Source organism: Andrena cerasifolii, chromosome 1, assembly GCF_050908995.1.
Source record: "Andrena cerasifolii isolate SP2316 chromosome 1, iyAndCera1_principal, whole genome shotgun sequence".
NCBI lineage: Eukaryota > Metazoa > Arthropoda > Insecta > Hymenoptera > Andrenidae > Andrena > Andrena cerasifolii.
In genome coordinates, this window is record NC_135118.1 from 23277501 (window position 1) to 23292646 (window position 15146).

The 15146-nt window shown below is 43.7% G+C and overlaps 1 protein-coding gene across 3 annotated transcripts in view; it reads left to right on the forward strand.

Annotated features, from left to right (window-relative positions):
- LOC143370484 (UPF0489 protein C5orf22 homolog) overlaps positions 1-15146 on the forward strand; it is a 683248-nt gene that overhangs the window by 538480 nt on the left and 129622 nt on the right. For all 3 annotated transcript variants that reach the window (XM_076815684.1, XM_076815674.1, XM_076815694.1), the window contains exon 4: positions 4494-4609. In XM_076815684.1, the coding sequence (XP_076671799.1) occupies positions 4494-4609 (116 nt within the window). The remainder of the gene's footprint in view (positions 1-4493; positions 4610-15146) is intronic.

The window sequence follows — 15146 nt, forward strand, 5'->3', positions numbered from 1 at the left end:
ACGTTAATCTGTCAGAAATGCGTAGCACGCGATAACAAACGTGTTAAACGTGTTCTGTACGTATACCTAATATTTTCATCCCGACGCGTACCAAGAACATAGCCTTAAGCAGAAGCCCGAGCCGCGAGCATAAAACCTGTACCCTTAATCGTATCCTGACGATGGGACGAGACCGATCGCGTACGGGTTTACGTTAATTAATACCGCGGCCGGTCACAGTCAGCTAATTGAACACGCCTCCTGGTGCGGAGCTGGTATCAGTTCGCGGGCTGATTAACGGGCCGATACGTCTCTTATCAGCCCGTACATTTCGACTCGATGACTATCGAGTCACCTTTCGTTATCTGTACACCGTGCTCCGGTTTCGAACGGCCGGGGCCGGACGATAACTGGGCGCACGCACTCCTATCCAGCGCTAGATTGAATTTAAATTGCAACCCGATGGCGCATCAACGTAAGGTACGGGTTACCAGGCGCCAATTAAACCTTTATATCCTTTTAAAAGCCGATCGAGGAACCCGATCGGTCGAATTAATCGTTATTAATTAAACACACTGCGCGGACGGGACATGCCTCTCGATCGGCCGTTACCGGGCTGGATATTGCGATTTTATTTGATCTCCGTACGGGGATTAATCACGCGTGTCGATCGTGAAATAAAGCCGATTTGTTGGCTGCCGTGGGAATTAAATATGAGGCACATGATCATGATCGGTGGTATCGGCACGCGGTTGAAAAAAAAAGCCTCTATTGATCGCCGCGCAACGATTTACGAGGCGTCGATCGATTTTCGAAATTGAAATTGTCACCCGGCGGTCGCGCGTGGCTTCGAACGGAGTTCCTAGATTTACGGGAGTCATTCGCGACGGTAAAATTGCAGGGGATGATAAATGACGGTGTGTACTGAAGGGAGTCTTACGTAATTAAGGAAGCTTGAATATTCATGGTTCTGATTGTTTTCGTACTTACGGCACTGCAGGCAGCCATGCCTCTCCCTGTGGCAGCTGAAACGTCAGAAAGTGCACGATTAGTTAAAACTACGAATATAGAAGGGGTAAAAGAGTGCTCGTTTACCGGGAACGAAACAATGAAGTTACGTCAGGCGAGGGTTCCATAGATCAAAGTAATTAAGGCAACGGGGCCAGGGAATCTGATTTTCGCGCGTAAATCATCGAAAATGATAGGTCTAAACGCGAGTCTCTCATGGTGTTCCTTGAAAACTGTGTAGGCAAGGCACCGGACTGGATAGCGTTGCTGCAAGACGATAATGGCGACGTGGGAGAACTGGCGCTGAAGAATGCGTAATTGTTTTGAAAGAGATCGAGCTTCGTCGTCTTTCGTGTGGGACGTGTGAAAGGCGGCTCGGCCAGCCGCCACCGTGCATAAACGTCGAGGACAAGTTTCATTTCTTTCGTCGTCTATCTGGCCGCCATTATGGGGCCCCGTCTTTTAACGCCGCGCGCTGCCGTGCAGCAAATCGATTCTAACGTTCCGAACGCTAACGCAATCTTCGTATCGATCCCCGCGCTGATTGGAGATATTGTATTAATTCGCTGACCAGCCTCTGTGACGAACGGCCCGAGGTTGCAGCTTAAGTGTCACTTTGATACGCCACGCCGCAGGGACCGAAATTGACAGCGCAGCTTTTTTTTGTACATCACAATGAACGCGCCTATAGAATGCTTCGAGGAGGAGCTGGGTCACTGAATACTTGATCCGAGCAAATATTAACTTGAAACAATCTTATGTAACCTAAGTGACAGGTACTTTATATTAGTATAAAATCTAGAGTACAGTAGAGCGTCAATTATATCTCCATAAAAAACTTCAGAATAGTAATAAAATTACGCCAAGTACATGAAATCAAATAAATCACAAAAAATAGAAGATAATAATAATTATAAAATAAAAAAAGATGTGAAATCAAAATGAGCTGCACGTACATAAAGGTAATGATAAATACAAGTAAATATTTTAATAGGAATAAACATTTTATTCAAAATACTTGGCGCTGCGAAATAGAAAAAATGTTAATTGTCCTCGTATTAATAATTTACAATAACTCCCTTACAATCTAAAATACATATGCGCACGCACACATACACATATTCATGAACGCACACACAAGAAAGAAAGAAAAAGGTTCGGAAAATAAAGCATTGCATGTGCTTGCCCAGTTTACAACTATAGGAATTACACCTACAACAACTTATTAAATACAAGAGTACTACCGCTGTAATTGGAAATGTAATGTTATATTACGGAAAATAAATGTGTACAATATATATGTAACCAATAAGTTCTTTATTGAATTCTTTATTTTTGAATATATAAATAATTTATTGTAATATATTTATTTCATATATTTAATTAATGGAGTATATATATACCAATACATATGTACCAAGATGTGGTGGGGATATCGATGATGCAACACTGGTACAGGTAATCGAGGTTCAGATAATTGACACCCTACTGTATTTTAGTTCAATAGCCAAATCGATATCATGCCTACCAGCGATCCAGATGAGAATCATAGGTATTCTGCCGCTGAACATTCAACACCGAGTCCCCAGTTTAAAATACTGTTCCTCCACTAATTACTATAAGACACATTTCGCTGCAGAGAACACCCTTTCAGGAGTCCACTTCAAAGAAATCCCACGCTCTGCGCACTTCCGCCTCAAAAGAAACCGTTAAGTAGCCTCATCAGATTCCCTTTGCGAAAAGTTCCATCGAAAAAGCTCGACGGCTAGGGGCGGAGGACACGCGGCGCGCTCTCGCCGGCGAGGCAATTTCGAAATTTCGAAACAAGATGTATCCGATCGCGGGAGGCAGTCGAGTGGAGACACCAACAATAGGGATTATTAGCATTGGCTGAGCCGACTTCAGGTTGATATTGGTCTCTCGAGCACCGACATATTGTAATCACGCGGATATATTGTGCTCGTGCAATGCACGCTCGCCTAGCCCTCTCCACCCACCCCTGTCCTCCGCATCCACCTACTCCGCCTCCGCCCTTGCTGTCTCTTCACCAGCCCCCTCCCCGCCCCCTCGCCCCGCTCGGCAAAACCCCCTTGTCCCTCCTGCAGCCGATCAATGCCCTCTTCTCCTGCCGATAACTTGATAATATTACACGCGAAAACCGCTTTCGATGTGCTCGCCCAGTCAGCGAGCCACTTGTGCGAGCAAATAAGCAGTTATCGGGAAACCGATTTTATTTTCGAGAGACGCTACTCTCGATATTTTTTCCCTACCGTTGCCTGCGCCCCCTCCCGCCCCTGTCCCTCTTCCCGTCTACTCTTCCTGTTCCACTCTCCTTGCTTTGTCGGGCGATGCGTCTCGCTGCTTCCCAGCATTCTACTCGCGCGTGCAGTGGGATTAAGGGTGAACGCGTGAGTGGTCAGACGCTGATGTCCGAGTAAATGTAAAGCCTCTGGCGGCGCGAGAGGTGATCGATCTTGGGTGCCCCGGTGTATCGATCAGGGGAGTGGGCAGTTTTAATATAGGACGTGACGATTTTATTAATTGCAATGCTGGCAGGCTTTATTTGTTCCGGAGATACCGACGAGGTCGATATTAAGCTCCCTCTCGGAATAGAAGCTTTCTGGGGATGCGGAAAATTTATGTCCGTAGACGAGATTTGCATGTGTACTCGACTGTGCGTGATCAGTGAAGAATGTACATTGAGACCGTGGGAAAGGACTGTTTAATACGGTAGTGAAGAGGGAATTGAGAAACGTAATTAGAGGACAAACATTACGAGTAGTGATCAGTGATGTAGACTTCGACGATTAATCAATGGGGATCGTGGAAAATACTCGTTGCCAGACCGTGTACCACACGTGCATCCTTGAATTTATTTCTATCGCTGACGATACACTTTTATAGAGATTTTTTGCCCTCCTCGCCCTTGTGGCTTCCGCAGAGCCTGTTGCAAGAAAGATTCCTTACATCACCGTTGTGACATAACGGGAGACAGCTGTATTAAGTATATTTATGCAAATTATGTCACATATCGTGGATGCCAGTTTTTTATAAACCAGATGTACCTATGGCGACATAAGAAATACGAATATATGCACTCCAAACGCTCCCCTGCAAAAATAACAATTAACTGAACGTCACAGCCGTTAAATCTCTTTCCATTACAAATCAAGAGAAGAAGCTTTTATAAAACCACGCGGCGCTTCGCGAACAGCATTCTCACCAATAAAACCATTACGTTCTCCCCACAGGCTCAAGTACTTAGAAAACACCCCTTTGCTCGACAAATGCAAATCACCATTACGAACGACACTGCGCCGTTCTTAAGTCGTCTGGTGCTGGATTCCTTCTTGCTCCCAGCAATCCCTTTCCCGTTCCTATTCGCTTTCGAGTATAGTATTTTAACATTCCACCCCCTATTCAGATTCCGATAAGTTCCAGCTATCGTTTCCCATCGAATTAGACGGTAAACCATGGATTATGATCGTTCTGTCTTCCTGTTGCAGATCCTAAAGGAAGTAACCGGGACTAGAAACGAGCAGCTGACCGAACTGGAGGGCCTCTTCGGCTATTTGGAGGAACACCGAAGTCTGCAGGGTTACGAGGGCGAGAAATCAGCACGGTGAGTCCGCACGATCGCTACGTTTCATTATCGACCACTAGGAACGGGAGTGATTTACATCGGGAGCTCATAAATCAGTCGCGTGCCTCGTTGCACGCGGAAAATTGAAATCCGTAATCGGATTGCACGCGTTGAACGCGTTTTATTAGCCTCCGCTGTTTGCCCAGTGTCTACCGACGCGCTCAACGGCCATTTCGCGTCGAACTGCGCAAGAATGGACGCCTACAGCTTTCGGTTCCTTTCTCCGAACAAGCTGCATTCACGATTTCGTACGATCTTATATCAACGGCCAGAAAATTCTTTACCACCATAGGTATCGCAGGATATCAAAACGCGTAACATTTCGAATTCAAGTTGTCTCACATTTCTGCAAAAATTTTCTCACACTTCTGCAGAGTTTCAAATATTTTTGAATTCTCGAGTCTCCGAGCACCCGTCGTAACAAGATTACGCTCGCTTGGACGAAACAGGAAAACAAGAGGGCGGTTAGTCTCCCTGCCAGCTCCGCAATGCGCGCACACGAACAAGTTTAAAAGCGCAAAGAGAATTGATGCAATTTTTCATCGAACCTCGCTCGATCTGCGCGAGGGAAGGAGTCTGATCAAATTCGAATGGAAGGGAAACTCGTGACGTTGCAATCGTGCATCAAAGGGGAAGCAACAGAGTCGCGCGCGGATGCCAGGGGAGCAGACGCGAAAGAGAACGGATGGCACAATGACGTATCGGGCGGGTATCGAGAGGCGGGCTCCCACCATCGTTTCGAAAATGAAAGAATCCCGATGGCTTTTTTCCTGCTTTTGTCCGCGCCTCGATTCCCCGGGTGTTCGTCCCTCGACAACTATTTTCCGAACCACCATTCAAACGGTCCGCCCGCTTGTTCTATCTGCGCGGCGCTAAGATCCGGTATCGAGAGAGGAGAGGAAGAACGGAGCTGTGTTGCAGCAACGCCGAAGGAATCGGGAAGCCGAAGATCCTGGCACAAAGGGCAGACGGCAAAGGAACTGCATCGCATGCTAAATCTCAGACGTCGACGCAACCGCCTAATCAATCTTCAATCGGCGCGATTGATTCCTCCAGCTTGCCGCTGCTGGCTACTCCGTTTCGACGACCCTTCCCTCCACCACCTTTCACACCGCTGAACTTCCGTCTGTGTTTTGCCGGTGTACGTGTATTCGCAGTGCTGTTCACAATTGTTCTAAGCTCAAAGCGGAATCGAGGATCTTGCAGCAACAGGGGTGCAGCTTTACCAACTTGTATTAAAATTGAAAAAAAAACTGTTTATAAAATTATTGCTTTGACTAAACATTGAAAAGAGAACACTAATTGGAAAATATATATTTTCACACAATAAATAGTAGTTATTGCAGTGATAAGTATTAATTTCTATTTTTGGCGGATTTTTCAAGTCTGAAGCTGCCCAAAGAAAAGTATGGCACAGGTAATGGGTACAGGTTCAAAATTTGCAATAAATTGCTCATTTTGTTGTCGAATTTGCATCAAACGTACGACAAAAATGTTACACGCCATACGTAAAAAATTGTAAACAATGGAGCTGCACCTCTCTTGTTGCAAGGTTGACGAAAAATTCTGCTGCAACTTTAGGGGTGGTGCTCTACTATTCCTCTAAACCCGGATGAATAATCCTGGAATTAAATTCTACTAATTAGAATGGAAAAGAATATCATGAATCCGAAACTGCATTACCTCCGCCGGAGTAGCACCCTCAGGATTTAATTTTGTGGGGAGCGGAGTTGAGCGGATAAAAATATTTTTAATGCAAATTTAATAAAATTCATTAGTTGATTATAAAAATTTCTGTAAACAATGAAATCCAGTTTACTTTTATTCTTACAAAGTTCTTGAATGTCGCGGTTACATTAACCTCCCTTATCCTTTTTCTTCGGGGGCTGGCAGGGCCGCTTGGTCCCCGTCTGAGTGCGCCACCGCTTCCGCCCATATTTGAGAAATTAGAATTCCCTTCTACGCTCCCGCGAATACGAAATAAACATTAGAAATTAACGCCATGTCTAATGTCTTTAATGCCACATTACGATAGAAATTCGAATAAGCAGCCAAGCTGCTTCTTTACGCCCCTCCAATTAGGGAGCAGATCCAAGATCGCCGCGAACGATACTCGTTATCCGAGACTACATATTCCAACGGTCATAAAATAAGATAACTTAAGGGAAAAAGCAACGCTGGCCTCGTGTCCGCGTTCCTGCGTTTCCGAGCAGGCGAATTGCAGTCGGTAGTAATTTAAATGCATAAACGTCCGCGATAAACGCTTAATTCCGCAGCGATTCGGTATCATTGCGCCGCGAATAAAACCAGTGATTATCAGCTGGGCCGGAATTATCGTCATCCTTATCTGCGCATGCAACAAAGTTCATACGCGACGTGCATTTTGCAACGATCCTACGATCACACGCGCTGCTATATGCCTCTAGCGTTATCGTCCTCGTCGTTCTCGTCGTCTGCGTCGTCTACGCCGCGGTAGTCAGCGACCTCGACGCCCGTTCTTCTCGAACGTGCGCATAAATCCCTTTATGGGCGTCGTGTCACGAATTCACGGCTTGTCGCCGATTTTATTGCCCCGGCGGATTGCTCGGTGTTGCCGTGGCTTTTACGTCGCACGGGCGAATGCGAGTATCGAGACTTCCGGCACTCCGTCTGACGACGCGCGACCCCGTGAAAAAACGCAAGGTGCGGACGACGGTACGTCGGGGCGGGCGTCTGTTGCGTCTGCGGTTCGGGGGTGGCGAAAGAAAGTCGTGGTTTTAATTTCAGTGTCATGAAAAGGGACTGTTTCATGCTTTCTGGGACTCTTTGGCGCTTAGAGGTCGTTCTTAAATTGCGTAAGGCTTTTTGAAGGAGGCCGCGAGTTTGTTACGTTTTTTTTTTACAAGAGGGAGAGGGAGTCAGGTTTTACGTAATATTTTTGTTACCCAATTTTCAATATGTGTAGCCTAAATAAAAAATGATATTTCGTCGCTCACGCGAAACGAGTTAAATAAATTATGTAAACCTGTAAAAGAATTTTAATGACTGAAAAAGTGCAGTGTAAAAAGTATTTCGTAAGGAAGCCGGGGGTTGGAATATAAAATCTTACGAACTCTTATACTTTGCGAGGGAGGGGGTAAAAAATCGCTAGAATTACACTTACGTAATTTAAAAGCGGCCTATTTTTGCGAATTTGCGCGGCTCACTTTAATTAATTTAATAATGCTCAGCAAAGGTGAACCGTGTGGATTGGCCTTTAGGTGCTGCTTGGGATGTACTCGGGCTGGGTGTAGGAGAAATGGTGGAAAATTCAATATGGTTGCTACGAGGAAGGATTTAAAGCGTTTTGTAATATTTAAGGGTTTAGATTGAATAAATAAAAAGGGAACTCGTAGTTTCATCTTCCTGGAATGAAGAATAATTGCTACTTTTTTTTATTATTTAGTGGTGTTATAAAAATTCTGGTTAATTCTACTTGGAGAACACTGTGTCTTATCATGTACTATAATGTGAACCTCCACACTCTCCTTGCATCCGATTCTGCAGAATTTTTGTAAACAGGAAAGCTTTGCTCACACTTCCACTTTGACATCGTTTCATTGGGTATCATTATCGTAACAACAATATTCACCTTAACTCTACTATATCAACCAAAGATATCAGAAACCCAATAAGAAAGAAATAAGTAGGCTCAAAATCGAACACACAAAAATTACCCATTCGTATAGACTAACCTACTTAGCTAAGGACCCGCCACCCATCTGTTCTGACTGTAATTCTGCAATTACAGTGGAACATAGTGTTCCTTCTCGAGAAATTTTATAATTGCTTATTTCTTATTTCTCGGGAAACTACCTTATGGAATTCTGAGAGGAATCTAAATTACTAAACAAAATTGTAACATACGATAGAATAGCCGATCTCCCCTGTAAGAAAAGAACCGTACTGTAAGTAGCTGTCGATAATAACCAAGCAGTTGATGCGACGTCAAACTAATATTTAAAAAAGAAATATCCACCTCTACACATTGTGTCAGAAATGCGTGTTCCAAGGAAATCATTTGCGATTTCAAGGAATTACAAACGCACACTAGGAAACGAGCTGGTAATTACTCGAGTCCTTCTGTTGTACGAAAACTATGATTTATCATAGCTCTAGGACACTGACAAACTTTCCCTATAGAGCCCGATGTCGCTGGCATAGACGACAGATTTACAGACCCGCGTGATTCGAGGCACTATCTCCTCGCGTTGATAATTGTCGCGAATTAGTTCAGTAAATCAGACCGTTGCCCCTGGTAGTCTCTCTACCTTTCCTCTTTCTTTGTCCTCCTTCCCGTTTACTTCTCCGTTTCGCCGCCCTCTCCCTCGCCCCATTCGATCGTGAGAATGGCGTGATCGTTTGGCGTAAATAACAATTAAATGGAACCCACGGCGCATTAAGTCGAAGTCTCGCCGCCCTCGGCCGCTATACCGTGTTACTCGTAGATTATCGTACCGAGCATAAATCTCAATTACCCGTCCACGGCGCGCATAATGATCGATAATTAGCGATGCGCGTTAGCACCTTCGTTTCGTCTCATTTCACTATCAACCTAGCCTTCCATACGCATTCCTTTCCCTACGCTTCCCTTTTCCGTAACCCTTCGAGGGTTTCATTCGTCGTATTCTACGCACCACTGTTTACGAGATGAATATTTATTTTCCTGTTTACAAGTGACAGAAACAAGTCGGACCAGTATAGAAAAGAAGTTATGCTACTGAAATGAAGGATTACTTTCTCGTTAGAGGTATAATTATACCGTCGTAAATTATAGTATGCATCGTGGGTACTTAAAGTTACAACAAAAATGTAGCAAGACGCTAAGATAATAAATAAACTTATTACAAAATAAATACCTTCCGAAGGAAAGCTGAAATCTTTCGAAATCCTCACGCGACGTGCCCTCTTTCGCGATCGTAAATTAAAAGGAGCGGGCACGAGTACCTGAATGCTAATCGAGTGGATCCCAGATAATCATAACGCCGCTAGATGGCCGCTGGTACATAAGTTCTGAGAAGCGATTCGTAACAGTAACAGATGAATCCCTGATAATTGGGATACAACAATAAATTTCTTTGGAATTGGCCGATCGGCTGCAGGTGTATTACAGGTGCAATACCTGTCGCCAAGGATGACCGTGCACATGGGGCAGGTGATCTCTCCGAAGAAAAATTCCTGCGTGATCTAGAATCGATGTTGATGAGCTCTTTGCGGGCTAATGCATCGATAACGAACGGCGATGCGGTTTTACATTAGGATCTAGGCAGACCTTTGTTCCACTATCGAACGGTATCTCATTTTCTTTGGTACCTGTCTGACAGTGTGAGATCCATAACGATTAGCTACCAGTGAGACGCCATATTTTATTTAAGAGGTTTCATCGTTCTTCAGAGATGATCGAAAGTTGTGCCACGTGATCTTAATAGCTTCTGTCTCTGGCAATAAATTGAAGTTATAATGTATATCCACCTGTGTGGATCGAGAGAATGAAATATGTATGGAAGAGAAGTAGGTTGCTCATATCGCAAGTGCCAAGTCTTTTTAACAATTCTCTCGCTCACCATAATACCCTCGACTTTTTAACTAACAATTTCAATGATTTCGAAGTAGGTATGCGCCACCATTTCAGGCTCACACAAGGCAGGATCTTCCTATTAAATTTGATGATTCTGTGGAATAGTATCCTCGCGATAAAGATAGTTCTCCGACACGTCGTGGATTCAGATTCAGATCGGCACTAGTTCTCAATGGCTGGGATAGCCCTTTCAGGAACACCCTCTATTCGCACGTATAAGCAGTTCATTAAATCTCCAGCTAGATTACTCGTTAAGACGGTCTATTATTAGAAGCCCTCGCGGGTTTCCCTTCCACCTCTGATTAAAATACAAAGAATCGAATGCCGGTTGCTGGCTGAGCGTCACTTACAATCACGACGATTTCCGGCGCGGATAGGCATCGCGGCGTCCGCGCTTACGTATTCCGCGTTTATCGCAATGAAAACGTTTGATATTTTCCCCGGATGAACCCGAACCTTCTTCGGCGGAATCCGTTTTAACGAGGAGCGAGCGGGATGGGATCCTTCGCGGGTCGCGAGCAGCATTCTCCATCTGCGGCTTCTACGGAGACCCGTGGCCCCATGGAACAATTATTATTCTCCGCGGATCGCCTAGGTTATCGAGCAAGAACAGGACTTCCGCCGTGGAATCAGATAGCCCGGTTGCATGTGCAGCATGAGCGCAGCGCCGAGATCCGCACGCCAACGGAACCGGCCACGCCTGTGTGCGACTACCTGCGACTCAACCGTGCATCCGTATACGAAGCTTCTGTGCACGGATTACAAAGTGGATGTTGGCTGCAGGGGCTGCGATCTGTATGATCTGTGCCCCACTGTCACGGAGTGTTTACACTTGCATCGAGTGCAGTTTAATTAAGGGTGGCGCGAAGGACGCGCTAGAAAGGCTGCCAAAGGGTTGATTTTTTAGGATATTGTTGCTATAATTATTAAAGGGGATATCGTCTCATTAGTGTACGTGCAGAAGAAAAGAAACACGGACGGAGTAGGTGCCACTGTTACGGGGACATTCTCATCAAATCGTTAAAAAAATAGGTGGTTAGATTTTTTTTTTAAATCGAAGTCTGATACGATGGCGAATTTAATTATAAAAAGCCACCAAGATTTTTGGAATCACTTCATAATTTCTTCTGTTATGCTGGTTACCGTTCGGAAACATCACGTTTAGAGATAATCGCGTGTAAAGTTTCACTTGTACGTTGCGGCCGTTCGGAGGTCGAGTCGCTTCTATCGTTGTAGAATCTGTATCGTTAAGAATTTCGTCTTCAAACTTTTACTGAGTATTCTTCAGATACTATACTATAGATATATGTTTAAAAAACATCGTTTTCCTGGAAAATTTTAATGAGAATGTCCCCTTAACACGGTAAGATCCTGCTGTGAGGGATTAAGGTGTAGTTAAGGTAGCATTCTGCTGGAAATATGAATATTTTTGGGGGTATTATTGTACGTTTAAAGGCGAGGATATATGGTGCAGTGTCGGTAGGTAGGTAGGTAGATCTGAGGTGATATTGCAGTCGATAGAGGGTCGGGTTTAATTAAATTGAAGATATAGCAAAAGATAGGATATTTATCTTCTCTGACCTGTACCTATCGTGTAAGCTTAAAGCAGAACAGATTTCTATCTGAGGCATCCGAGTGTAAGTTGCACTCTTCGAGTGTGAGTTCTCACAGGGGGCTGGTCATCTGACCAATTAAAAGTTTGTAGTTGGTGACCAATGATCCGTGGTACGAGCTCTGGCACATTAAATAGATAATAATCAAAATGCATTCAGTAGTATCAACTTGTTATCGCATCCACAGATGACTTCTAGGAAATCAAATAAATTTAAACAACTTATAGAATTATACCATTCTTAAATAATATTCAGAAATCAATTTAGTGTCAATTTTGGCTTATCAAATATTGGATCGGTGTATGTGAAATTGCCGATCGCGGAAAGCGTGCAAATGCCTTTGTGTATGTCAGGGATACAATAACAATTACTAACGCTGGCTAACGACGCGAGATATGTCGCAGCGACTCAAAATAATAAAATAAATAACATAATTAAAACGGAAAAAATATTTTCTATTCAAACTTCCTCGCGCGAAACGGCAATTTCATGTGCGCCAGCCTAATACCGTTCATCGAATTGGTTGCATCATTAGGCATTGCCAGTTTAATAACGCGGAGATAAAAGTTTCCTATGACCAACACGTATCTCCGATCGTAACTAAGATATGCAGATTTTATCGCACGATTGCCGTGCTGAATCGCTAATTACTCTTAAGGGTACGTAATTTCTGTAGGCCCCACATTCATTCCCCTCGTTCGGATCGTCGATAAATTTCGAATTTTTGATGAACATTAAACCAGCTCTAACGTTTCACCTTTTTAAACACTGCAATCCTAAAACATATTATTAATAGTATCTGTACCACATTCCATTCTCAAACTTAGAATTATCAAATAAAAAATTACATTTTTCACCATCCTCTTCGCTTCTCGCACCGTAAGTTACACGGTGCTCTGTGCGCAAGTACCTATTAATATTTCAGTGAAGCGTTCGTTCCTTATTTCGAATATCCACGACACTCTGAACATTTTGAACTCCGCTTACGCCTCTGGAAGTGCAGTCTAAAACCGAATAGAGACTCGCAACACATGCGAGACCTATGAGAACCTAGAAGACTCGCTGGATATTGGCAATTATAGCAACCCATAACTAAAGGCTATGCAGTCTATCGAAGCATAAGGTCTGCACGCGGTATCGGGGGTTATAGTGCGGGGTCATTACGCGATAATTAGAAATTAAGAATCGAAAGCATCGCTGGTATCCTCGACGCCCCTCCCTCTCTCCCTTCTTTTAATTCCCCATCTATTTCTATGGTGAGCGTTCGCTGCCCCTATTTCTTCTCTTTCTGTCCGCTCTTTTGCCTCCCTTCTCTCTTCCTAATGTTTCTTCGTACGTTCTGCACCACGATCGCTCCGCTGCAGTTAAGCGCATCGTCAGCTGGCCAATTGCATTTCTGCGGGGATGGCTTAACGAACCTGGCGAGTTCCTTTTCATACCAGACTTTATTTTCTTCTTTTTTGTCATTTCTTATGGTGTCAGAAACATCGAAGAATTGGCTGGTTGAGTTAGTGGCTATAGCTGACGTGAAATGTTCATAGCCAGATGACTCTGTTTGGTGATTTACTCTCAGGATTTACTGTAGCTTTACTGTTCATCCACAGTTCCACTGCTAGAAAACAACAATTTTCTTCCTTGGTGCATTCATACAGGTTTCTCTCCGCACCTCCATAAATATTCTTTATTCATCCCGATTCCTCGGTTCCTTAGGCGCACAGGCAAATTGCACCAGTTCGCAAGTTCCCGTGTGGGAACAGCGTAAACTTGTCCCGCAACACTATTCATCAAAGGAACGAGGAGCAGGTCATTATCAAAGCGTGCCTGAGGAAACGTATCCGCGGCGGTATTGTAAAAAACGATCGTAAAACGCGAATGAAATAAGCAATGATGTAAATAGTCCGGCAATTTGTATGCAATTACAAAGGGGTCGGGAGCAGCAGCTGCATTTGTTCGTGGAATTTTCACACGAGAACGGGAATAGCTGTGCGCTATGAATCTTATCGAGGCAATCGTAACGATTGCTGCTCCGCCATTTCTCTTCGCATTTGAATAGGCCGTGAAATAACGCGGTGCATCCTGACGTGGCGAAAAAATTCCTGTTTAATCGTCGATTACTATTCTTGACCATTTTACTAGAACGTTAACGACTATTCTCACCTTAGAACGCTGGGAATATTTGTTCCGTACTAAACTACGCGCATGCATTTGAGGATAAGTCTGTGGCTTCGGATTAAAATTCAAATTAGATTTCAAATGAAAATCAGGGAAGTAAACGGGTTGCTAGAGTACCTAGAGGCATTGAATGGGAAAGTAATACAAGAAGAACTATATCTTAGGCGATAATTAGGGACTCCTTTCTGTTTAAAATTCTTACCAACCACGCGTACATTTATTCAAATTTTATTGATTACGACTCGGATTGTAGAGATGCTTTTGGAAAGCCTCAGATCTATAATTAACAGAAGTCTAGGCTCTAGACTTCCATGAGGAAATAATATTTGCAGGTACTCAGAAACCCCACCTTCTTCCACTTTTATTGCTAAAATCTCGCTTTTCATTTTTATTCCCCGCGAAGAATGGGAAAATGGCACAAATAGAATAACTAAATCTTAGGCGATAATTAGGTGTTATTTTCTGTTTAAAATTCTTAGCAACCACGCGTAAATTTATTCAAATTTTATTGGTTACAACTGGAATTGTAGAGATGCTTTTGGAAAGCCTCAGATCTATAATTATCAGAAGTCTAGGCTCTAGACTTTCATGAGGAAATAAGAATTGCAGGTACTCAGAAACCCCTCCTTCTTCCATTTTTATTGCTAAAATTTCGCTTTTCATTTTTATTCCCCGCGAAGAATGGGGAAATAGCACAAATAGAAGAACTACATCTTAGGCGATAATTAGGTGTTATTTTCTGTTTAAAATTCTCAGCAACCACGCGTAAATTTATTCAAATTTTATTGATTACAACTCGGATTGTAGAGATGCTTTTGGAAACCCTCAGATCTGTAATTATCAGAAGCCTAGACTTCCACGAGGAAGCACTTAGAAATCACTTAAAATCTGGCTTTCGATTTTTACTCCCCGCGAAGCTACCTTTCCTGTTATAATTACAATTTATTATTATCATTAATCCAGAAACGAAAGACGATGCTGATCGAGGAATAATTAAAAATGGCCCCGTCGGAGCGCGCGCGGCGAGACAGCAGGACGAAATAAGAAAGCACACGTGCACCCGTGAATGCCCAGTGACTAATCGCGCACACCTATAAAAGGAGCTCGAGCCACAGGTATATTTATCCGCGGCGTT